Genomic DNA, 26,369 nt, shown 5'->3' with positions numbered 1-26,369 from the left:
TTCATATTTATTTTTATTTAAAATAAACATGAATATTAAAATTAGTATTTATTTAATACTCATATTTGTATGCATTTGTTGAAAGATATGGATACATATATGGATATATCACTGTCTAATCTGTATACGATTAGCTTTCAGTCTCAAAGATGGAGAAAAAGAGAGGCCGATAAAGAAAGAGGAAGAAGAGAAATATGAAGTAAGTGATATTATGGACTCGTTTGGTTCGTGAATTTTTTTTTTCCTCATTAGAATGTTTTTGCGGAAAGATGAATCTTGAGAATATGATGCTTAGAAAAATAGTTTTAGCATGTTTAATTGATCATGAAAGAATAACACATTCGAGAGTGGCTTATGTTTGGTTAAGCATCTACTTTTCTAAGAAAATTGTATGAAATACCTATTATATCCTTAGTAGAGGGAAAACTTTATCCATAGATTTTGATGAGGGATGACCCCAATTTCGAGTTGGTGGAAAAGTAGCTTTTCCATATCCCATGGTTTTTTCTTTTTTGTGAAACATGAAAATCTTATTTCCATGGGAATGGTACTTTTTTTATCTCTCTCCTTTATGTGAAATATGGAAATTTTATTCTCTTGAACATTGTACTTTCTTATCTCTCTTCTTTGAATACTCAAACCTAATAACAAACATTTTTTTATTTTTTTATTGGCCACACTTTTTTATTTTTATTTTTTTTCACGAACCAAATGAGTCCTGCATGTGCCCATGGGTCAAGTCCAAAGGTTCTCGATCTAGTATCCCAAGTTTACAAAACTTTACCAATTCAGCCCATTTTGAAGTCCAGAAAATTTAAAGAGGCTTTACCTGCCAACTTTCAAGTTTACCGCATTCTCTATTCTCTGTTTCTTAGCATCATGTCAGTCGCAAAGCTTTGATGCCTTTCATTGGCAATACATGAAAATGGATTACTTGAGGAATTAAGTGCAACATTCAAGGGTATCTTGCACAAGCTAAAGCTTCCGGATGTGATGTATCTCCTTACTTCTCTAATGTATGATGTGTTAAACAACAATGAGAGATTATCCTCTTTCATCAAGTTTGTGGGTGGGTACAAGGTGGAGAGATAGCTTTTCCACATCATAGTATAATAAAGAACAAAACCTTTTCTAGTATTCTGGCTTGCACTCAACAATTCACCTCTTATCTTTGATATTTATCTTCGAAGATTTTCATGATGCATGCGAACTTATATTTATTGATGTTCAAACTCTTAGTAAAGTTGGATCCATGTTTACAGCTAAAGCTAATAACTTTGGATGTTATTTGGGTTTCATTTCAATGCATCTTGAAAAACCTACGACAATTCTCAATTAATCATGGTAGTTAGTCATCAATGTATTATACATGAAGAAAACTCTGGGTGACTATCACCAAAAATTTAGAATGTTCAATCATCTTACATACAACCATGTTAGATGAGAACTGTGGATGGAAAGGAGCATGAAAAATTATAGCCAAGTATTTGAGCAAGTTGAAACTCAAATACATAGCATGTGTCCATAAGACCATACCTTGTATGATAAAATTAAAGACATTGAGGGGTGATGACTTATATCACAAATAAAGCATAAAAACGTATGATTTGATCTCTTCCATATATTTGTTGAAGAATAAATATCATAATTCTTAGGGATTCCAACAAGTAAGTATTAGCTATTTTGCTTTTGCTTCATCTTATAACTTGTTTAAAGAATATGAGGGCTACTTTTAAAGAGTATTAATTTGCTCATCATTTACGAATATTAAACTTTTATTTGACAAAGGAAATGGTATTGGGAAAGAATAGCTACCAGATTTTATTTAATAAAATGCTAGAGGACTTCACCATGAACTATGAAAGAAATGTTGCATGGAAAAGTAATAAAAAAAAAGCATGCAATAGAAAACGTTCATGGAATTGCATTATTAAATTCTTGACAAAGATTTAAAGCTTGACGATGAATTCTCATCAACCAAAGGAGCATGACGCTAAGGTGTCCATGTTTCAAAGTGGGAGAAGTAAAGCAACTCAATTAGTCCAAGCTCATATAATATCAGCCAGGCCATTTTAAAGGCTAGTACGTAGCAGCAGGTTTTGAAGCCCTTTGCACTGTAGCATGAGAATTTTAAATGGCTGACATATTATCTTTTCTATTTTCAAACTTTTATTAAAACTGTTGAGCGGAATTTAGATTTCTTTTATAACTTGCTTAGCTCTAATATAAAATTGTTGTGAGAGAGAGAGAGAGATGGTGGAGGAAAGCCTAAGGAGGGGAAGAGATAGGGAAAGTGAGAGCACTTACAAGAAACCTAGATGACGACAAATAAAGAAATCTAATAATCAAGAAAAAAGAAGAAATGAAATAGAGAGTGGTTACCCTCCAGTGAGAAAGGTGGCGAAGAACTCCAAATGGGGTAGAAGAGAGCTGAGAGTTCTCTCTTAAGGAAGTGATGACTTGATAGTGCTACGTCTTGATATGAGATATTAAGGGGAAAGAATTCAATTTCTCCTTACTCTCCTCCTCTTTGCTTAGTTCTTTACTCCATCTCCCGTCGTTGTCTCCATCCCCAACCACTTTTGTTATTCTTCACATAGACAAGTGACATAACTTCAATGAAAGAAATGAAGGTGCAATCTAGATTGAGTTAAGAGATCAAGTATTAAATATGGGAATTATCCAAGTTATTACTATAAACACTTCACTAATTAATATTCTCCAATAAAAATCATAAGATAAAAATGCACATTTTTTTATTGTTGTTGCCTGCGAGAATGGATTAATGATATAATTGAAAAGAGATCATAAATATTGCTTTCTAGCAACCTTTCAACGTCAATATTATTTTATTATTATTGATTTCTACTGACACTATTATTGGCCATTATAATAGTTATGGTAATTGTTGGGGAAAAGATGGATCACTCAAAGCATGCGGACAAACTACCGGTACTCGACAGTGAAGGTAACAACGGCGAATATACTCTCGGCAGTCTCGACCACAGAGTGCCCGACCTCATAGCACCCGATCTCGGCATCGACAGCCACAGAGCTTACGACTTCGATCTCGGCAGACACGATCTCGACAGAATTGAGCCCGGTTGGCTTCATGACCAAGAAAGACCCAGTCAAAGGGAGAAGTAGACCTCCCCCCTACACCGAAAATCAAGCCCTCCATCTTCGGGATCAAATCCTGCTATCTCCACCTTAACGACTGTCAACATTTGAATACTCACGATCTTAACGAATCCCCAGCTAGCCCGGAATCTCGGGTCGTTTATGGTAACTCATCAATTCACACGATCATGCCCGATCACAGGTAACCGCTACCTCCTTTCTATAAAAAAGGGGGGAGAGCTCTAGGCAAGGGGACTCCTCTTCCGCCCCGGCCAAAAAACACATCCATGCTTTTGCTTCTCTTCATTACTTCTCTCCATTAAAACCTCCTTTCTGACTTAAGCATTGGAGGGCTTGTGCCGGAACCCCCGGCCACAGGCTCCTTGCAGGTCCGCCAGAGACAGCCATCTGCCGCTGCGTCACCAGCCGAAGCTCCTCCCTCTCGGTCCGTGGTCACCTCCGGGTCCAATTTTCAGCAATAGTTGGCGCTAGAGGAAGGGACCGAGTTGTGATCATGAGATTAAGGAGCAGAGGAGCCTCTAATACCTCCCGGCATCGTGCGCCGAGTCCTGGCCACTCGTTCCAGAACCCGCCACCAGGGCCTCCGGCGGATCAAGTTCCTCAGATCCAGCCAGAGCAATTCAACACGCTGGTGCAGCAAGTCCAGGCCTTGGCAGCAGCAATCCAAGACCTGTAACGCGTGGAGGGCCCTCCCGTGCCCCCTCCGCAGGTTCATGTCCAGTCGGTGCTTCTTCCAGATGGACCTGTGTCCCAGGGCTGAAATCCCCATGACTCTTCGAGGGTCAACAATGGAGAACAGCGTTGTCACCAGGGTTCGACCTGATTATCCCCCCAGAGAGAACCACTAGGGAAGAACTAGGACAAAAGACCGCAGCCTTCCGAAGCCGAATCGACCTCGGGCCGGTCAATATTAGAGCAGACCACCGTAGCGATCTCCTAAGGTGGAGAACTCGATAAAAAGGTCGAGAAACTCGAGCGGCAGATCGAGGCGCTCCAAGACTAGAGGGCAAGGTGCGAGGGCGACCTCGAGTTCACCACTAAGTCACCTTTTTCCTGCTAGATCAAGGACGAACCGATCCCACCGAGGTTTAAGATGCCTTAGATAGAGCCCTACAGCGGGGCCACCGACCCCCTAGACTACTTGGAGAGTTACCGAGCCCTCATGGCGCTACAGGGTTCCTCGGAGGCCATGTTCTGCAAGACTTTTCCTGCAACTCTCCGAGGAACGGCTCGGCTTTGGTTCTCCGGCCTAAAGCCGAGCACCGTGTCATCCTTCAAGCAGTTGGGTGGCAGTTTGCCGCCAATTTTGCCACCAGCCGACGCCAGCGACGAACGTCAGATTCTCTCCTCGACATCAAGCAAAATGAAGGAGACAAGGACTACAGTGGCCAAATGAAAACTTTTAGGGTCAGGCCATGTTTATATAGACCCTCCTAACGGCTCAGATTGACGAGGGCAAACCGCGCCTCCCGTCCAGAACGCGCCACGTGCCCGACCCAAGAAATCAAAGCAGCGTATCAACTCGGATCGTTGCTTTAAAAGCAGAATCGAAGTGGCGTCTCGTCGAACACTGGAGCCTCATCATGAGCCCGCGGCTCGAAACCGTCTCGAAAAGCAAAAAGCCGCCGCCTTATGTTCTCATTAAAGACGCCCAAAAGCGCCCTTTCCCCTTCCGTTCGGAACGACAAAACGATTCAAATCCGCTTGATCTCATCCGCGTGATCAAGATGAATTACTTCCTTTGCTCGAACTCTGAAACAGCTCGAACTCAGAAATCGGAGGGTAGTGTTGGGGGAAAAATGGATCACTCAAAGCATGCGGACAAACTGCCGGCACTCGACAGTGAAGGTAACAATGACGAACATGCGCTCGGCAGTCCCGACCACAGAGCACCGGACCTTAGAGCGCCCAAGCTTAGAGCGCCCGACCTCAAAGCACCCGGTCTCGGCACCGACAGCCATAGAGCTTACGATTTCGATCTCGGCAGACACGATCTCGACAGAATTGAGCCCAGTCAACTTTATGATCAAGAAAGACCCAGTCAAAGGGAGAAGTAGACCTCCGCCCCTACACCGAAAATCAAGCCCTCCATCTCCGGAATCAAATCCTACGATCTTTGCCGTAACGGTTGTCAACATTTGAATACTCACGATCTCAACGAATCGCCAGCTAGCCCGAAATCTCGGGTTGTTTATGGTAACTCATCAATTTGCACGATCACGTCCGATCACAGGTAACCGCTACCTCCCTCCTATAAAAAGGGGGAAGAGCTCTAGGCAAGGGGACTCCTCTTCCGCCCGGCCAAAAAACATATCCATGCTTTTGCTTCTCTTCATTACTCTCTCCATTAAAACTTCCTCTCTGACTTAAACATCGGAGGGCCTGCGCCGTATTCTCCAGCCACAAGCTCCTTGCAGGTCCACCGGAGACAGCCATCCGCTGCTGCGTCACCAGCCGGAGCTCCTCCCCCTCGATCCGCGGTCACCCCTGGGTCCAATTTCCAGCAACAGTAACTATTATTTATCTTATAAGTAATATTTTTGTATGAATAATTTGTCTTTCGATATTTTCCGACTATATTTAAAAAATAATATATTTATTTATACGGGAGAGGGGAAAGAAGGTTTGTTTGGATAGAGAATTTTTTAAAGAGGGCCTAGTTCTAATTTGGAATTAATGGCATGGCATGCTCATCGTTTTCATTGTTTGAATTGGTTTCCCTAATTTGGCGAGGCTGTCCATTTAATATACGTCATTTTATTTTTTATATTAAAATAATTAGTATCATAATGTTATAACGGGAAATAATGGACGGTAGCGATTCTTAATTGGTTTATTAAGTGCATCCCCTGCCAACCCTCCCCCTCTCTCATCCCTTTCCGTTCTCCGCCAGTCCATCGCCATTTCATAAAATCCTCCCTTTTCCAATTGAAAAATCGATCAAAACCCTAACCCTACTCTCACCGCCACTCGAAAACCCCAGTCAGAGATCGAGAGAGATCCTCGAATGCCGTCCATTCCTCCCGGAAACCGAGCGTTGTTGTCGGCGGAGGAGGCGACCGGAGGAGGAGGAAGCGGAGGAACCGCCGCCGCATTGCCCTAGACCGCCGCGCCACCCAGCCCCCCAGCGGCCGCCGACCCACCTACATGGCCATGGTACCACCGCCGGCACCGGTGTCGCAGCAGCAGCACTCGACGCAGGTCCACCACCAGCCCCTGCCGTCGGATAATGATCGCAGCAGCGGGGAGCTCCGGGCATTGGACTGCAATCTCGCCTCCCTGTGCGACCATATCCAGATGGAGGGCTTCAACAATGCCTCCTTCTCCGATGTAATCGTGCAGGCCATGGGCTCCGCCTACCACCTCCATCGCCTCATCCTCTCCCGCAGCTCCTACTTCAGGTGCATTCCGCTCCACAAAGTTCTAATCTTTGGGGGAATTGATGAAATTCGCGATGTTTATTATCGCAGATTTGGAAAAGGGATTTTTTTTGATTATTTTGGTTATTTTTTATGATTTTTTGCGCCAATTGATCTCTGCTATACTTTCTTTCTCGTGGTTTTGCTTAATTTGTCCATTTTGATCTTTGCTATTAGTTATATTGCATTAACCCCATTCATGGATCTTATTTCGTAGTTTGTTACTAGTCATCTTCTGGTTCTGGCATATGCTAGCATTCATTTTAATGTTGTGCTCCCGGTATTTGTAGCCTGACAACATTTTATGTTTCTTCGAGAAAGCTGCAATCTTGGATCAAAATTCTGTACCTAGATTTGTTCCTCATCCAATTAATTATCACCTGAAACCTCTTGATGTTCCCGCCAGTGAGGAAGTTTTATATCTCCGTTGCTGTATGCGGTTGCAAACGTTTTCTTGCAGTGAATTATTTTGGAACTCTTGGACAGGAACATGCTCCACGGTCCTTGGAAAGAGGCTGGTGCGCCGACTGTGGTCTTGCATATTGACGATCCTAATGTTAACTCGGAGTCAATCGAGATGGCATTGGCATATCTCTACGGGCATCATCCTAAGCTTAATGACAGCAATGCATTCCGTGTTCTTGCTGCTGCTTCTTTTCTTGATCTTCAGGTTCTGCAGACTGCCCATTCCGTAAACTCTCAGCTGTGCTAGTTGTCCACTTTATGTCTTTTGCATATTCATTTGGTTATTTTCTGGCAGGATTTATGTGCAATCTGCACAGATTTTATCATATCCGAATTGTGGACCTCAAACTTCTTGGCTTATCAGGTAAGGTCCAGTTCCATGGTGCATTTGAGTTACCTGCTTGTTAACATGTTAAAAATCAGAGCGAGACTCAGACCGCCCTTTTTTCTGAATCAGGTGTTTGCAGAGAGTCAAGATTATGGTATTCATGGGGAACGTGTTAGAAATGCATGCTGGGGCTACCTTTGTCAAAGTGCGACCATGGAGTTGAGAGAGGTAAGGGAACAAAATATTTGTTTTTGGATGGTGGGTTTACAATATGCCTAATAACTGTAAAAGATGCTGTAGTCTATTTCTGCTTCTACCTACAAGCATGATCTCTGTTGCAATGCATTTAAAACTTTAAAGTTTTAGTTCAGCTACTTCCACAGTTCCTACCATGATCTGATCATATGACTTTAACAGTATTTGTGGGCTATCCTTGCCACAGTTGCCATGAGAGGAAACCAATACGGGAAACAATACGTAAGTAGATAGCAGGAAACACTGCTCAAAAGTGTCCCAATGTGAGGAATGGGAACTGACAATACAAAACATGTAACAAATTATAAAAGAATACATAAGAAAACAAAAAAAAAAATCAAATGAAAAGCATGGAGATGGTAGTCATTACTCATGAAGGAACTCTTTTCTATTAATTATGACTTGTTTTTGTCTCTTATGTAAAAATCCTTTTCCTTTCTTTTCTTTTTTTCTTATATATTGATTCCCCTAATTGGCTTATCCTTATCTCCTTTGTAGTCCTAGGCTTTGGTGAAGTAGGAATGGAGAAGTAGAACCACAATGTTGGGTCGGCTATCCATATCACAAATTAATATTTTAAAATATGGTGCATGAGGTTGCATACCTGGCTGCATATGCATATGCTGTCCATTAACCACACTGCATTCCCTGTATGCAGCTACTATATGCAATTAGGCCATGTATGGGCTGAAAGGTGGTTCCTTTAGCACTATGTGACTGACCATATGTGGCCGAATCAGCATTTTGCTGCTGCATATGTATCTTTTTTTATTATTATGCAATTGCGTATGGAGCCTGTTTTGCATTTTTGCAACCACATACATGGCCTACTCTAATGTACACCGATATAAACCAGATAGGTTCCAACTAATGATTGGGTTACACACATATTTTAATAATGTCAATATGTAAACTATGCTATAGTAATTGCTATTAAGAATTAAGCGCTAAGTAGCAGGCACTAATTGTTAGATTTTTGTGATCAATGTTGTGATTATTTATTGTGACTAACAACAGGCACTATTCACAAAAATAGTAGGGTATCAATTGTTGAAATTAATATTGCAGTTATTTATAGAAAATGTTACAGGGTTTTATTTGATGTGTTTTTGAATATTTAGAAATACTAATGTTAATTGCCAAATCATGAGTTTCGGAGTGTTTTTGGGGAAGCGGATACTTTAGAAATACTTCTAGTAAGGAAGCATTTAGGAAGCAGGTGCATTTTTGAGATTCTAGGAAGATTCTGAAGCCGATGCATTGTCGTAGATAGAAAATTTTGGTTTCCGAGATACTAACTGCATATGCGTATACATATGCAGCCTATATAATGCATATGCACATGTGGTCCCTTGAATACCTGCAGACCACATCCACCTGTTAAAACATTGCCACAAATAGGTTGTCCAATTTGCAAAAAAAATGTTTATTTCACAATGAGTTTCCCGTTCGAATCTCATCCATGTCTAGCATATTTCTTGATAACTATAGTCTTCTTATCGTTGTGGGATGTAGTGGTGGCTAGCGAACACTTGAGTTGTCCTGGAGACTTGAATTACACATTTCATAAAAACCTGCTTTGCATTAGTTTCCAATTTGGCTTCCTGTGTAATCTATTGCCCAGCATATTTGATCCTTGCTATCTATTTAATTTGACAGATTTGGAACTTTTTGCGGAGTTAGAAAAGAAAAGGTAAAAGGTTTAGATTTTAGGAGATGCAAAAATTGAAGTCTTGGGATTGTGCTTTGGTTGGAAAGCTGAAATATAAGTAGAGCTGCAATTCATGATGTTCAAATTTCTGGATCTGAAATAAGTAAGATTTAAAATATTCAAGTAATCAAGCAGAATTTGTTGTCTATCCTTGATTAACTTAATGAAAGTGATTAGGCAGTTGCTTAAACTTTTCTTCAAAAAAGTGTTCAAGCAGATGGATCTTTCTCCTTTTTCCAATCTTCTAAACATCAGCTTGTTTGAACTAAGATGTGCATAGTTTATTTTGTTTTATGTGAATGTGATGTAATGGTAAAACTGTGGAGATTACTCATTGGTTTTGATGCAGGTGGGGTTCGCTAGGTAGGACATTAACCTGACATGCTTTTATGTTGTGGGCCCCTTTTTGGAGTAATAAGGTTGTATACCTGATAACCTGACTATAGGAAATCTTTATTGATATTCAACAAAGATTTTTCAACTAGAAGACTTTCTTGGATGATATGTATGACAAGCTAAAGGGAAATATCATTCTTTTTAGGGGCCTAAAATCTCCTGTATATCATTTATATCAATTGAGTTCGGCATTACTGGATAAGGTTATCAAATCTTCATTACTAAACAAAGAAATGCACTCCCTTGTGAACCTTATCCAAGGACATATTGCAGCTAACTTTTGATGGCTGTTCTTTCAAAAATCTGGGAGCGCTGGAGATTGAATAGGTTAAAAACCATTGGAAGCAAGTTAGACTTGCGTCGATCGGTTCAGGAGCACAGTTGTTGGTACTACCCTAATATGACTGAGACTCTTGCCCTAAATATTCTATTGTCAACTCTTTCTTGTATGCGTGTTCCCTTCTTTTACTGCAGTGAAACCCTACTTCTCAAGAGATTGTCATCACAGATGAAGTAATACATGTATTTAGTTTCACCTGATTAACTTTTCTTGGATTCCCTTTCATCATTTTCTTTAGTTTGTTTAACAAGGTCTTCGGGTCAAAAGTTATATTTGATGCTTTTTTTGGGTGTGTCCATCATGTTGTCCACGAATAGTTCCATGATCCTTGCACAGGTGGTGTCATATATTTTTAACCATTCCAATCGTATTGGTGAAATTCATCAACATGGCCTTCGACCTGTTCTTGACAATATCATTAAATCCTCGGATGGTTCCATAGGAGAATCATTGGCCTAAAATTTGATTTTCATCAAGTTCTGGGCGTTTGTCCTCTTAATTTGGAAACTCAGCATATATAACAAACGTTAGGTGCTCAGGACGAGATATCCAGAACTCTATCATCTTAGATGTAGAATGGTTTTCAAAGTTCATGGTTTCACATCAGTCAACAAGTCAACATGATGAAAGATATATATATATATATATATGTCATCTTGCTTATGCATAGTGAAAGCTTTTTACTCATAATTGTTATATATGCGATATGCAATTCTATTCTGTGTTCGATGCCCTGTTATTATGTTTGTAAAATTGCAGGCTGTTCTCTTCAATGTTAATTTCATATTTTACTTCCTTGTCTAGGTGCAAACACGTGCACATTTGTGTACATGTGCAGTGCATGTCTGTATTTTGTTTTGTTTCCTTGTGTGATCTTGTGCATTAATTTATGCATGCACTTACATGGCTTTGATTAATAGGTACTCCCAAAACTTTCTTCGCAAACTTTGCATGCTCTGCTGACATCAAATGAACTTTGGGTACCTAATGAGGAGAAACGGTATGTGACAAACTGTCAGCATACAATCTGCTCTGACAACTTTCTATTGCAATTTCATTTGAGTTGTTGTTGTTCAATTGAAGGTTTGAACTGGCTCTGTACACACTACTTGCAAAAAATGCCATTTCTGAGGCAGAGCAATCTGGACAGGAAAATTCTGGTTCTGAGACGGGAATAAGTACTTCAGATTCTTCTGTGCTGAAGGAAAATAGTATAATGGACGACTGCTGCAATGATCAGCTTATGGAGCCTGAAATACATTTAAGCATACAGGACAAATTAGAAGGACATAAAGCTGCTCATAATATTCTGGTCGAGCTTGCAGATTGTGTCGTGGACTTCCACACAGATGTTCCTTATTCCAATCCAGTACAAGTGCGACAAACAGCTTGCCCTCAGCCACTGCAGGATCCAAGATATTCCCTCAAAATGGAGCAACCATCCTCCTTGCACACTTTAGCTGCCACAGATGCAATAAGAACATCGTGTTCATATATTGAAACACGAAATGGTATTGAAACAGGTAGAATGGGGGGAAATGAAGCTGCTATGGAAGGTCCATCTGGTGAAAACACATGCTATCATTTAAATGGTAATATCTGGCTCCCCAGAGATCAATCAGGAAACTGCTCCTCAGCTAGCCCTTGTACTAATGGTGCAGCACCAAATGATTGGGGAAGGTGTAACATGCCTTCCTGGGGTGGCAGGATAGTAGGTAGGAGACAGGTGAAAAGTGCCAAGGGGAGCTCAGTTATTCATGGTGAAGAATTCGATGCTTTCATTAATATATTTGAAGGAGGTTCTCTTCTTTATTGTAACATGTCTTTTGAGGCACTTCTAAATGTCCGGAAGCAACTAGAAGAATTAGGATTCCCCTGCAAAGCCGTGAATGATGGTCTTTGGCTACAGGTCACGAACCATCATCTTTCAGTATAATGTTTAGTCTATAATAGTCATTGCTCTTTTCTTTTGTCTTGCTTGCAATTGCTAGTCATGGGAGTATGATGTCTAAGATTTGTTGATCTGTTAATGCAGATGCTTCTATGTCACAAGGTGCAAGCAGTGGGTGCTGATACTTGCAAAAATTGCTGCCTTGCAAGCAATGCATGTGCGTGTAGGCAGGCGTATGGGTATACACATGGAGGCAGTCCAAAGAGCTATTACAGGCAAGAGCATGATCGGAACAATAGTTCTGGCAGTATAGGGAATATTTACCTTGCTGATGCCCAAGGTGAGGGAAATGGCTTATATGGGCCTGTGCGTGTCCATGTAAGGGGCGCAATTGATGGGCTTGCTGGCATTGGGCGAGGAACCACATATGTGACTGGTGCAGCTTGGCCTCCAACACGTTATGTTTTTTCTCGTGTTCCATTTGGACTTGGCAACAAAAATTGCCAGCAGTCACTTGCTAATGATGAGTCAGAAGCCAGAGTTGATCCTAATGGTGAGCTATCAGGTGATGGTTTGACAGCTCTTGTTGGTCTTAGCCAAGGGAACAATGTTGTTAATGTTCATGCTGAGCAAACAGAAAGAATATATGAACCAGATCTGCAGAGTAGATTTGCAGGGTCTTCTCTTCCTGGTGCTGGTGGTGGCATTTCAGTGCAGATGTTAGAATCACAAGAGCATGCTCTTGGACTTGAATGGGAAAGTTCTGAAGGTTCTTCTATATCTTTGGATTTGAAAACACCACTACGCCATTTCCCTCCATTTCGCTTTGGGTAGGATGCCTCGTCCTTTTTTTTTTATCTCTCATATTTCTTTTTTGACTGTAAGTAGAATTATGCAAAGCTGAATATCATGTATACCTTAAATTTTCATGTTCTCTAGTCAATTCATGGAGGGTATAACATGCCTGTGCATGTGCTTGTGTATGTCTTGTGTCTGGGCAACTAATGCTTATTAGAGTATTGGTGACCTTATTATTGTGTTTTTTTTTCCTCACAAGTCTTGGTTGAATGTGCTGCGTACACCCTGATGTAACAATTCTTATACACATTCTTCATATCTTCTAACATTGGATCTTGCATTAGTGTTTATTCTCCTACTGACTGCTCATGTTTTATAAAACTACCTTGCACCAACTTTCCTTAATTATTCTATGTTTCAGAAGCCTTTGGACCAACAATTTCACTATCTGGATTCTGTCTGATATATGGACATTTGGTGAATTATTGGTCTAAATTTTCACAGCCTCTGAAGTCAACTTGTTAATTGAGCTGGGTGACAAATTAGTATGAACTGACTCTTTCTTTTCCAGGAGACAACAATTGTTCACAGTATAACAACAAGGTCTTCTCTCCAACAAACCAAATAGTGCATAAGAGTTTCAACCAGGATATCTTTTGAACAAGCAATTGATCATAGCCATACCCATACAATTTCACTTATAAAACTTGCTGATAATCATTTTTAATATAAATTGTTTCTTGTAATTACATGATGGAATGTTCACATTGTTCCCTCATTGGTTTCTCTCATGGCATCAAGCATGCTGACAATTACAATTATACCAGTCATGACTTCTCTTTCAAAAGGTTTGTCATTTAAGGACATTAGCTTTTCTGATTTTGGCCAAGGTTTTCTAGGTTTGTATGGCAGTACCTGTAGCCATGTAGCTTTTGGTATTCTATGACATCTTGTGATATATTTTTTTCTGTTTTGTAAGATGTTGTGGGATTCTTCTCATCATTATCATGAAATACTTGTTAGGTACATTTACTTTTTATCATGATTGTTAATTGCAGATCAGAAATTTTAATAACCTATTGAAGGTGTTCATCAATAAGTATGAAAATGTCAGTAGTTTGTCGTGTTACTGGATAACATAAATTTCTCAGCACCTTATGCTTTTTTGTTGATTGGAGAAAATTCAGAGCTAGAGGCTGAATTCATTTACAAAGCATAGTTGCATAGCCTGGGTTTTAAATTCATTCCAAAAGGTTATATCTTGCCAAAGAATGGGAAAAAATTATTGAATTCTGGTCATAAAAAATTAGGGAAGAGGTCAGATTTATTTATGAATTAACACAAATTTCACAGATATTTAACAAAGTCAATCACTTTGACTAGGCCATGATAAGATTTTTGTTGTGACACGGAGTTTTCCATGTATGATAATTCATTATTTATTTAGGGTGATAACTCTTATTCTGGGAAGAGATGAGCGTCATGATTTAGGCCCCATTTAGAAGAGCTTTTGGAGGGCCAGGAAGCACCAAAAATACTTTTAGATGAAATAGGGGTGTTTGGTAAAAATTTTAGAAACCTGTTTTAGCTTTTCTAGAAAGCTAAAAATAGCTTTTTGGAAGAAGCTCTATTTTGGAGCTTTTCGGAAAAGCACTTTTAGGCCCCGTCAGAAAGCTATTTTTTTAATCAAAATACTCATGATAAAATATAACAATTATACAAAATATTTCTTTATAATTTTGAAAATCTATAGGATGGTGAAAAATTAATTTACACTAATAATTATAATATTTTATATCTTTATTATTGTATTATACTATAAATATAATAATATATTACATTATCATAATACATTAATATGTTATGTTAAATAATTTAATATTATGAAAAATTAATTTATGCTAATAATTATAATATTTTATACCTTTGTTGTTGTATTATACTATAGATATAATATTATATTACATTATATCATAATACATTGATATATTATGTTAAATAATTTAATATTATATTAAATTATTATGCTATAGTATACAATATTATATTTATTATATTATAATAATATTATATTGCATTATAGTAATATTATACTATATCATATATTTATGTATTAATACATTTTATATTTTGTTATGATCTATTGTATAATACTATACAATGTCCTTTATGGTCATTTTGTCATACCAAAAGTATTTTCTCAGCTTGTTTACCAAACACATGCTAAAGTGCCATAATACTTTAGAAATGTAGTTACCAAACAGCAAACAACTTTTTATAAAATCTCTACTTCAGAAAGCTCTACTTCCAAAAGCTCTATTTTCAAAAGCTCTACTGCCAACAGCTCCCTCAGACGGGGCCTTAGAGTAAGCCATCTGAACTTGCTGTAATCATTATCTTATTGGTTTTCAGTTCTTGATACATTGGACAAGGCAATTATCAAATAGCTAGATTAGTAATCAGCACATATTCAACAAAACACCATCAATTTCTTTAGGCTGGTCCTGGAATGGATATTTTATATGTTGACCAAGATAGCTAAGATCCATAGAGAGACTGATCAGCATAGTTGATACAAATGGTACATAGGCAAAACTTTATGAACCTGTTGCTTGAGAATATTTCATGGGATTGACAAGGCAAAAGGAGATAGCTCTATAGTTTGATCACTTGACATTAATTACAATGGAAACTCATTAGGGCCCAATGTGTCAATTATCTAAGGAAGTGGAGAGGTTAATGGAGATATGAGGTGTCCTTGGCTTGCCTACTCTTTCATCATAGATTGTGGTTCCTTAATCTTTATCTCTGAAGTGCTTAGAGTTCTGCTTTTTCCCAACTATGGATAATGCTGTACCCGACTGCTCAAACTTGTACAACCACATTGTGATATGAGCTGAGACCTGTTCTATCCATGCTTCAAAATCATTTTCTAGCAAATGGTGTTAAGAATGGGTTTAGGAGCTTGATGGTTGAGTATCCTCTGTGAAATTTTTGGATCTCAGTTTGCTGCCCTTGGTGGGAGCTAAGCATGTCAGGAGCAGTTTGTGGGCAGAAAACTAAGTTCATCAAATATTGTATATTTGTCTAATTATTTGCAACCCTTAATACTAGGTCTCCTGGTTACTGAACCCATAAAGCATCTTTGACAGTAGAGAGAGCAGAAACAAGAACAATCGTTTTATGTTAATTTTGACGTTATTATTCGGGCAAGTTTCCATAGTAGGCGCTTCGTTCACTGTCTGATACTTTCTATTCCACAATTGCCAAAAAAACGAATGTTTACTTGCAAGCAAATATTGATAACTTAACCAGTAAGTCTAATACAAAAAAGCGAGGAAAGGCATTCTTAAATAAATGTGGGTTTGATGTCAGCCTTGATGAATTGAAGTACCTGACAAAGGCAACCATGGGCCAGAAAGTCATAAGATGTAACCTATGCTAGTTAGTCTGTGTGCTTGTATTCGAAGTTTAGTCAGAGATTTGTTTGTCCTTTATATGATCCTTGCTTGCTCGAGTGCCTTTCTTTTCTTTTCGAGGGGTCCTAACAGTTTGCTGGTTCTGCATTTTATTAGCCAGCATCTGGTTGGGAAAGTAAAACATCAATTACCATTAACAATCTGATATGTGAGCAACCTGTTTATCTGTCAGTCCATGTTTGATGTTCCTGCTTAGCTGCTCCTGGGGATAGACTGTTCAGTTGTGTTCGTTGAACTTGATAATTTTTCTGTTTAATCTCAGGGTGGAATTTGAAGATGTCCACATGCTTGCTGATGGCCAAGTGAAGCACTCCCCTGAGGTATTTTATGCTGGGTCACTTTGGAAGGTACGTGATTTTGTTAGTATGCATCTTATACGTTTCTTAGTCTTGTGATATTAATTGAAGAAAACTTGGCTGTGTTGATAGGTGAGTGTCCAGGCTTTCAGTGATGAAGACCCGCAGGGACGTCGGACACTTGGTAAATTTTCCATGTCGCGTTGAATTTTTTATTGTTATAAGAGTAGAAAAGATGATGAACTAATGTTTCCCTTTCAAATGCTTGTCATTCAGGATTGTTTCTCCACAGGCGCAAGGCAGAAGTGGCAGATCCCCTAAGAAAGGTTTTGTTCTTTTCTCTCTCTCTCTCTCTCTCTCCTTTTCTTTTCATTTAAAATAAATAGTTTAACAAGATATAGAAGTCCTACCCACAAAACATTTTCCTTGCAAAGGTTCACATGTATGTTGACTCCCGCGAAAAGGTGACGGCCCGCTATCAGGTATGACAGTTCAAGCAGGAAAGTCCCTTCTCATTTATTTTTTTCCTGTGTTCTCTTTTCCTGTTATTATGGATGGATTTTTGGTTTGTTCTTCCAGTTGATTTGCCCATCAAAGAGGGAAGTGATGGTGTTTGGAAGCTTCAAACAGGCAGGGACTTTGTTACCAAAAGCTCCAAAGGGTTGGGGTTGGCGCACTGCTTTACTATTTGATGAACTTGCAGATCTCCTCCAGGGCGGAGCCTTGCGGGTTGCTGCTGTTGTGCAGGTAGTTTGAGACTGGTCAGGTGTGACTGATATATGGAGGTATTGTGACTTATAATACAAGCATTTTTTGTACATGGCGTGTATATGTAAGTAGAAAAACCCAACCTTGTCAAACCATATATAGCAGCAACAATTGCTGGTATGTCTACCTATATGTTCTGTTAGATATCTCAGTTGGCGATCTTAAACAATTGTCGCGGGACACTCATCGATGCTTGTTTGTTTGTTATAGTACATGGCAATTGCAGATTTATTGTAATGATTTGTCGATTTTTCAGCAGTCTCTTATCTTCGGTTTATCAATCCGACAATGCAGTATTGATGGTCTCAGCAATGCCATTCCTTGGATCTGATGTTAAATTTGGATCACGACAGTGGCTAAGATTTTTGCATTGGTTTTGGGAAAACTAAATAACCCTGTTCATATTTAAGGCTATGTTTGGAAGCAGAACAAAAGGGAGCTGAACTCATTTGATTCATCTATTTTATCTATTTCAAGCCAAAACATGGGTTAAACCACTTTGTTAAAAGAACAACAATTTTTTCTAATAAGCTGTATATAACTCTTGCCTTCTGAACCCATGTACTTAGTGTCTGCTTAGCACCATGCCACCTCGAAAAGTAGTTGTTTTTGTTTATTGATACACGTGAATATCTGTCTTCGTTGACTGCTATGGCTGCTCTTAAGTCAGAACTGCTCATAAGAGATAATGAGTGATCTTTGAAGCTCCTCTTTTCGTATTGGATAAAGGCAAATAACGTGTATTTGATATTTCTCGGGCTTGTTTATCTCGGGAACTTTTATGGAAATTCTTGAATGAGAAGCACTTCATATATCTGGCAGTACTAGTGGATTAGATCTTGGTTCAAGCAAACCTAGATTTCACCTCAAAATGGACTTGGGTAACAACTGAGCCAAGCTCAATAACTTATTTTGTGAGGTAAAGTTCGGTCCGGCTCTTTTCCTTTTTTTTAAAAAAAATAGATAAAAAAAATGCGGCTCCAGATCACGGTAGAACAACTTTATTGTTGCATCAAGGTTCGCCGTCAAAATTTACCCATAACGTTGGGTTTATGTTGGACTCTAATTGGATCAGACCTCATTGGAATGCAAGATCTCACTCACTCCTCCAACTTACCTGAGAAAAGAACATGAATTTACCCTTGCTAGTTTTGGCCTACCATATTTCATGAATTTACCCCTGCTAGTTAATTTTCATGAAAGCTACCTTCAGACTTGTTATCATCTAAGAATCACTCCAAAATGATGCAATCGAATATTTTATATAGAAAATTTTTTAAAACAGGAACGTTAAAGATTAAAGATGTCCAACGGCCAGCCAGTCTGCGGAATAACTTCTAAAACATTAGGACCAGAGCAAACCCATTTCATAGATCTTGCAGCCATGGGATTGTTGAGGCCTGCAGGATTAAGCGAAGACGGGTTCTCATGAGGGAAGCGGCCAAGGCTGGGAGGATTAGAGAAACAGTCATTCTTGTCCAATTCACGAAATAAGAGTCAAAAAGCTCCATGGTACGATTGCAAAGCTTACGAAAATGATTTTGACCAAATCATATGGCAGTTAAATCAACTAAAAACACATTAACAGTTCTTGTATTTAGGTTGAATCAAACAGAATCACCTAAGGCTTCAAACATTGTTGACTCAAGGATATCATCACCAGTTTGCTCGCAACCTCTGCAATTCTCCAAACTCAACCAGCGATGGTTACGGATGGTTTTGTCGACAAATCTGTTGATTTTTTTCACATCAGACCTCATAGTGGTGGCAGTCTTAACCAGCCATGGAGACGGGAGACACTCAAACAATTGCCCAGATTGAACACCTCGGAGAAATTTTATACAATCAAATGGTTAATGTTACCATCAAAATTTTCAGTATCAAAATTTTCAGTTCTTGTTCAAGTGATAATTTTCATAGTTTAGCATGTAAAGAGAAAAGTCCAGAAGGGTGGGGGAGGGTACAAGATCCAACAAGTACAGATCAGCTGATGGGTGATAAAAGGTGGAAAACCAAAACTGTTGCCATCATACGAGCACCATGCAGGGAAAGGTGGAGTTTTCAGAGCATGTGAATCAACATATGATGAAATATAACATGGTCATGATAGCTTGAACCAGAAACTAGTGGGTCATAGCCCTCAAACAAGCAGAACAGCAGTGATCAAACCAGAAAACTGTGGGTTATAGCCCTCAAACGAGAAGAACAGCATTTATGCAACCATCATTCTCTGGATTATTTGTAACTTGAGCATATTTACCTGCAAGCATTAGACAAAAGTACTTAAGACTTGAAAAGAGGGAAGAGGAGGAGGGGGGGGTTGGGTGTTGTGGGTGGAGAACCAATGAATCATGTTTGTCATGAAGATCCATGAATGTCATGAACTGCTAGTCTCTTACCCCAGACTACTTTTCCTGCAGGTGTAACCAGACCAAGCTCGCTCACATTCACCTGAAATTTATTGTGAAGACAATTATAAGATACTTGACATTGGACAGGATGACAAAATAATGCCAGTGATTTCAGCTATCAGCGGATTACCGCAAAAAAACCTACACAGCAAAAGAGCTTCAATTTATAATCTTGTTGCAAGTGCAGGTGTCACATAACATGTTTAAAAGAAAAACTTGGGACATAAAAGCCTATTTTGCAGAGGAAAACAAATCGCATTCATATAAGGTATTTTTTCTTTTTTTACCTCGATGATGGTTCCCTTAGTCACAACGCCAAGAGATGTGTACATCGGACCATTGGGGTTTTTCTTTATTCCAATAATGTCAAGATTAAAAGTGCATTTCAGTTCAGGATGAGTCACATGAGCTTTTGTGAACCGCAAGCCTGTAGGGCGGATGAAGCGCTCGTATTTTGGTGGTTTTCTTGTAAAACTTGGCCCCACAAATGTGACTTTGGTAACCATTCTCTTCCATTGCTTGGCTGGATGACAGAACAAAAGAATTAGAAATGTCCTTCAGCATGATAAAACCAGGCTTCTGCATAATGAGAATATTGCTGAGTCAACTTTGTTCATATGATGCTTGTGTAAACAAGATATCAGCCAATTCATCAGGAAAATATGAAAGCAATAAATCTCAGGAAAATCAGATAGCCTTCACACCATCATGAATTACAATTAAATTAAATATCTCACAGGAGTTTAAGCACTTGCAACATCATTAGCCCTCCTGCCCTTGGGTCAACAGTATCAGATTGAGTGCAAATTACAAAGCTTGCCACGTAACACAGAAAACAGAACTAAAAGAGAGGATTTTGATTATAAGAATGTCTAGAGTCTCCCCCAAATCCTACCACACACAGAGGAAAGAGAGAGAAGGGAGGAGATAGAGAGAGAGAGAGTTTGTCTGGCTTAAAAGGTAGATTGTTAACTAAGCAGAACCACAATATACAAATCAAGCCTTGAAAAATGCAAAAATGGTCAATTCCCTAAAATCAAACAGCTTACTCCAGTCACAAACATAAAAGCTGATGGTCAAATTCTTTTATGCCCTGAGTCTTAAAATTTGGCTCATCAGCTAGGCTGGCATCCAGAGATCTTATGCCCTCATTACCAGATTGAAATATGAAGAATTCAAAGGAGTGCTTAAAGCCTCCCCTATTTCGAAAAAAATATTAAAGAAAAAAGAAGAAATATAGAGGAAGAAAAAAAGGAAAATTGATAATTTTGACAACTGAGCAATTAAGTTGCATGGTAAATCTTATGTGCAATATTTATATTTCAGCATTGTGATCAACTAGCTAATATACCTTGCTTTCTAATACAACAATAATCTCTTAAGCATGTGTTTTGCAATGATTTCTTAAGCAATTGCTATGTAGTCAAGGACCACTATCTGAGCTATTAAAAAAGACATGACAAGGGAGTATTGGTTTTCCGCCCGAATGTCTTAATGAAAATGTTTTGAGGATATGCTGGTGTCCATACGCATATTTTATCACAATAATTTTAACACCATATTTTAATCTGAAAATAATTTCAATGGATGACTTTATTTTAAACATCAAAACCAGCAAAGCTTAACAAATAGGATACTTACTTTTGCGCTTGCCAGACCTAATAACCTTAAACATCTCATCTTCGGCCACAGGTCTGACCTGAAAAGGCAAGTTATAAGGTCGTTACGGTAGTCAAGTGAAATAAAATTAAAAAAATTAAAGCATCACATACAAACTGGTTGCAGAACAACTAAATAAATTCATCACCTACTATGATCTAGGGATCAAAACAATATCAAAGAAGGCTACAAGAAATGATCAAAATGGATCCTCCAACAGAACAGTTTGAAGTATAATCTGTTAAGGAGCTTTTGGAGAAAGCCTTACCTTCGGCAGAGGAACATCCCATTTGCCAGCCTTTTCCTTTCTCTTCTGCTTGATCGTGTTGCTGAGAACCTATGTAGATAAAACAAGATGAAAACAATATTGCATAAAACTGAAAAAAAAAACAATTTACAAAATGATGTCAAATAATGAAATGACATGCAAATTCAACATGATTCAATTACTTTTGCACGTGTTGTTGTGTCACGATCCAGCAGATAGGCAGGAAGAGCTCCATCATGAACCTTGTCATCTACCTTGCGCCTAGTTGATGACTCATCATGCATAGCAAGCCTGTAGTAATATATAAAGAAATATTATGGTGTCTGTAGGTGGAAAGCAACAGCATGGTTAATAATCCAAGTGTGTAGCTATAAAAAGAGGCTATACAATAATTAAGTTTGCTTAGTAATTTCATGGTTCAAGATACAATCGTAAATTCAAGTCAACAATTACTTGACACAAGAGAAAGATGATGTCCATCTTCTAGTTTAAATTAAATCAAATATGCCGATGGGGGCAGTAGCTCCATGGTTGGCATCTCTCCACATGATTGAGGAGGAATTACGTTTGATTCCCTGCAGGATATTGCAGAAATTTCAACACTAAAATTATGGTACAGATTAGCACCAGCAGCTTAGTGCACTATGACATGGCCAGTCGGTAAGGTGGATTCTTTAGCCAACTGCTGTTGTTGTTTGTACTTGTCATCTCAACAGGCCTGCATGCTGAACCCATCATAATTTTTTATTCTTTATTCATTCCTCAACCATCTAATACCTGCAAGACACTTAGCCATATTAAGCTGCGCTCTATCCCACTTGAAAGCTTAAAGAAAATCCACATTACCTTCTTATCTCCTATTTCAGGGTGTTATCTGTCTACAAGAAAGAGGACATGTTCTTGCCACTACTTTCTTTCCCTCAACCACCAAAGAACCTCTTTACTCAAACTTCTCATCTCATCTTTAAGGTATTTCAACATACTTAAACAAGTTCTAACTAAAGTGAGCGACTATGAGATCATAATTACTCCAGCCCCACAGTATAAAATATGCACAGGTATAGATCCAATATGTGCCCTTCATTAGTAAAAGATCTAGTTTTTTTCAAGTCTTCCTAATCCACTAAAAATGCACAACCTACCAAACCCATACATATCATGTATCTCTTTATTTTTCTGGTCCAAGCAAATTATGAATTACTAGAGGGGCATCAATAAGAACCCTTTTGTATAAAACATAGAAAAATTATCAGACACATGGCAGTCCTAACACCTTCCTTCCTTTGTATACTAATTCAACAAAACCATGATACTCGCATAAGTATTGCATATCATGAAAAAATTCTGTGGCATGTATCTTAGCCTGCTATTAGATCAGTTATACAATCAACATTATAAAGAGCTCGACTAATTCCATGTTTTTTGTTTTTTGTCTAATTTAAGTTAAATACTTTCAATTCAGCTATGTAGTACCAGAAAATTCTTTTAGCAAGTTCCAGAACTTGCTATTATCATATGAATTTGTTGGCTCTGTACCTTCAAGTTCCAAGTAGAAGTCCAGGTAAAAAAATTGACAAATTCTGTCATCTTCTCGCCGGGTGGACATCTGTTCAACAGTGAGGAGGAGCCCTTTTCCTAGTTTATGATGGAAGGTAGTAGGGCTCTAAAACCAATCAATTGTTCGGCTTTTCAAATAATTCACACTCTAACTAAACAGTATCAGGTTAGTACTCTAGGATCACATATGTGAAAAGTCTGTAAGATTACTTGACACGTGATGATTTAAACTGATAAAGAAATTTCTAATATTTCGAATTAGAAGAAACAAGATGCACCTCTATCAATGAATATACACAAGGTTGAACACTAAACAGTGAGACATGCTAACGAAGCATATATGCCAGAATGAAAGTGCCTTCACTTCTTTTAGCTGATAACCGATGCACAATCTGATGTGTTTTTGCCAGATTCTGGCAACCTTACTGTGCATTGGTTTAATATGATAGAAGACAGTCTTACTATAAGTCCTAAAATTCTAAGAAACAAATTGCAAAATCATGTCAAACCAAAAGAATCGCTTATCATGACGCATGTCAACAACTGTAAAAATTTTAATACAACTGATGTGCATCTCTTTCAGTGAAACAGCAGAAGATTATAAATTGACAGGGCACTACTTCTCAACAGCAGCTAACCAAATATAATTTGAGAAGCAGAGAGGACTTACGTTTTCTTCATCAACGCCTTCTCTGCATACCGTTTCTTCGCAAACATTTTCCCTTTAATACCAAGAGCCTACACGTGCATAAAAATAAATAAGTACAAGACAACATCAAAATGACATTTTTCGATGAACTGGTGATACGAGTTCAATCTTTAATATCAGATTTCCAAAACCTGGAAGGTATGAACCACCATTATTCGTCCATCATTAAGAAATCTAAGCATAGATTTCAAGGTAGGGGAAAAGATCTCACCTTTTGGGCATAAGCGGACCGCTTGTGGACTTCCCGAGCCTCCTTCTTCCGCTTCCGCTCGAAGTGGTCGAGCCGGTAGCCATGGCGCTTCCGGTGAAGCTCGATGTAATCACCTTGCGGCTACAGAGGAGAAGACTTGGGGGATCAGTAAAACGAGGGCATGGGTGGAAGAGAAACAAAGGGATTTCCCAAAGCCGCAAACAAGAATCTCTCAACAAAACGAATCAAATTAGAAGAATAGAAGAGGAGATTGAAATCGTAAAAGCGAGGAGAGACTCACCATGGCGGCGAGGAGTTCGACGAAACCCTAACTCTCCGGCGTCTCGCAGGGTTCTAAGGCAGAGGGAGAAAGGTGAAGAAAGAATCTGTCCTGTTGCAATATAACTAGAATTCTGCACGTGCCCGGCACATGAGAAGAAATTTGGCAGTATCTTTAATTTAAGGGGTTTTTTTTTGGCCTCAACATCCTCCTAAAAATTTAAAATTACATAAATACTTTTTTAAAATTTATATTTAATGTTATATTTTCATAGAACACTATTTTTACACAAATATTAGTGTCTTAGTATGTACAGTACGTGGCATGTTTGATATATCTAATATCAGTATGTCTTCCGTATCATATTTCGGTATCCAACTAGTATGGTACGGTATGCTCTTTATCGTCTGATTCAATAAAGTACGGTATACCATAGTTTGAAATATGTACAATAAAAATAGAAAGGGACTAATACATAGGTGTAAGGTGACTAGGCAACGGCTATTTTATGACTCAATCAAAAGTTGATAATAACCATCTATATATCTTAGCTGTAGTTGTCCATAGAAAGAAATGTACAAATTTTGAAGGCACATACAAAATGAGAAGCACATCATATAGCCGATTAGTCGGTTAATATAGCTCTATAGTTAGGGCATATATGAGTTTGGACTAATGAATAATCTTCTGTTTTTCATATCCATGCCATGGCTAATTCCTTAGGCTCTGTTTGGGGAGCTGTTGATAGTACAGCTTTTGGAAGTAGAGCTGTTGGAAGTAGAGCTGTCTCAAGCAGAGCGTTTATAAAAAGCTGTTTGCTGTTTGGTAACTACATTTCTAAAGTGCTGTGACACTTTAACATATGTTTGGTAAACAAACTGAGAAAGTACTTTTGTGTGACAAAATGACCATAAAGGACTTACCAGTATTATACAACAGAGCATAATAGAATATAATATGTATTAATACATAAATATATGATATAGTATAATATTAATGTAATATAATATAATATAATATTATTATAATATAGTACTATAACATTATGTATTATAGAATAATAATTTAATATAATATTAAATTATGTAACATAACATATCAATGTATTATGATATAATGTAATATAATATTATATTATAGTATAATACAATAATAAATATATAAAATATTATAATTATTAGTGTAAATTAATTTTTCATCCTTCTAATGACTATTTATCTCTAACAAATTTTCTAACTAGGTGATAAAATTGGTTAACTAATTACTAATATTATTTATTTATTTATTTATTTAGATCAAATTATTTGCCACTCACTCATTATTTTTCCTTTTATTTTATTTATTTATTATTTTATTTCATTGAAATATAGAGGGGTCGTCGGCTATGGGTGGTGGCCAGCATGGTGGCTGCCACCATGGGCTGCCACGAGCTCCCAAAACAAAAAAAAAAGAAAAAAGAAGAAGAAGAAGAAAGAACAGAGACGGCGGCGTTGAGAGGAAGAAGAAGATAGAGAGGGGGAGGGCGAGGATGGGTGAGAGAGTAAGAAGTGGGATGAGGATTTTGGGAGAAAAGTATGATTTAAATGAGGATATTTTAGTCCAAAAAACAGCTTCCCGACAAAGCTGAAAACAACGTTTTCGAAAAGCTCCAAATTGGAGCTTCTTTCCAAAAGCTATTTTCAGCTTCCCGCAAAAGTTGAAACAGCTTTTCGAAAATTTTACCAAATACCATTTTTTATCTAAAAGTACTTTTGGAGAGCCAGAAAGTGCTTTTTGGCCCTCCAAAAGCTCTCCCAAACAAGGCCTAAAAATAAAAGAAATCTTCCCTTGGATGAGATCACTTCAAGCTTAGAAACGACACTATTGCACGGAACCCCCTAAAGAGGGTTTATATTAGAAGTAAGTTTCTCCGATAAAACGCTACGGATATATAAGTAACGGATGCAAAGGGCGTGACTCCGGAGCCCACACCGATGCGAAACCCAATAAAGGGGGAAAAGCTACGGAC

The 26,369-nt window shown here is 38.3% G+C and overlaps 2 protein-coding genes across 2 annotated transcripts; one reads left to right on the top strand and one right to left on the bottom strand.

Annotated features, from left to right (window-relative positions):
• Nucleotides 1-5,976: 5,976 nt before the first annotated feature.
• Nucleotides 5,977-17,545, top strand: LOC103715285. Its single transcript, XM_008802865.4, has 12 exons — nucleotides 5,977-6,542; nucleotides 7,047-7,230; nucleotides 7,321-7,389; nucleotides 7,483-7,581; nucleotides 10,976-11,055; nucleotides 11,139-11,964; nucleotides 12,091-12,776; nucleotides 16,486-16,570; nucleotides 16,652-16,703; nucleotides 16,796-16,845; nucleotides 16,954-17,001; nucleotides 17,099-17,545. Exons 1-12 carry the CDS (start codon nucleotides 6,289-6,291, stop codon nucleotides 17,273-17,275), a joined length of 2,610 nt encoding a protein of 869 aa, XP_008801087.2. The 5' UTR covers nucleotides 5,977-6,288; the 3' UTR covers nucleotides 17,276-17,545.
• Nucleotides 17,546-19,102: 1,557 nt separating this feature from the next.
• Nucleotides 19,103-24,472, bottom strand: LOC103715286 (ribosome biogenesis protein NSA2 homolog). Its single transcript, XM_008802866.4, has 9 exons — nucleotides 24,383-24,472; nucleotides 24,103-24,222; nucleotides 23,853-23,920; nucleotides 21,808-21,916; nucleotides 21,626-21,694; nucleotides 21,340-21,397; nucleotides 19,986-20,221; nucleotides 19,687-19,738; nucleotides 19,103-19,547 (listed from the first exon to the last, which is right to left on the bottom strand). Exons 1-9 carry the CDS (start codon nucleotides 24,383-24,385, stop codon nucleotides 19,480-19,482), a joined length of 783 nt encoding a protein of 260 aa, XP_008801088.1. The 5' UTR covers nucleotides 24,386-24,472; the 3' UTR covers nucleotides 19,103-19,479.
• Nucleotides 24,473-26,369: the final 1,897 nt, after the last annotated feature.

This window comes from Phoenix dactylifera, chromosome 3 (assembly GCF_009389715.1).
Source record: "Phoenix dactylifera cultivar Barhee BC4 chromosome 3, palm_55x_up_171113_PBpolish2nd_filt_p, whole genome shotgun sequence".
NCBI lineage: Eukaryota > Viridiplantae > Streptophyta > Magnoliopsida > Arecales > Arecaceae > Phoenix > Phoenix dactylifera.
This window is presented reverse-complemented; position numbering and strand designations above follow the sequence as displayed.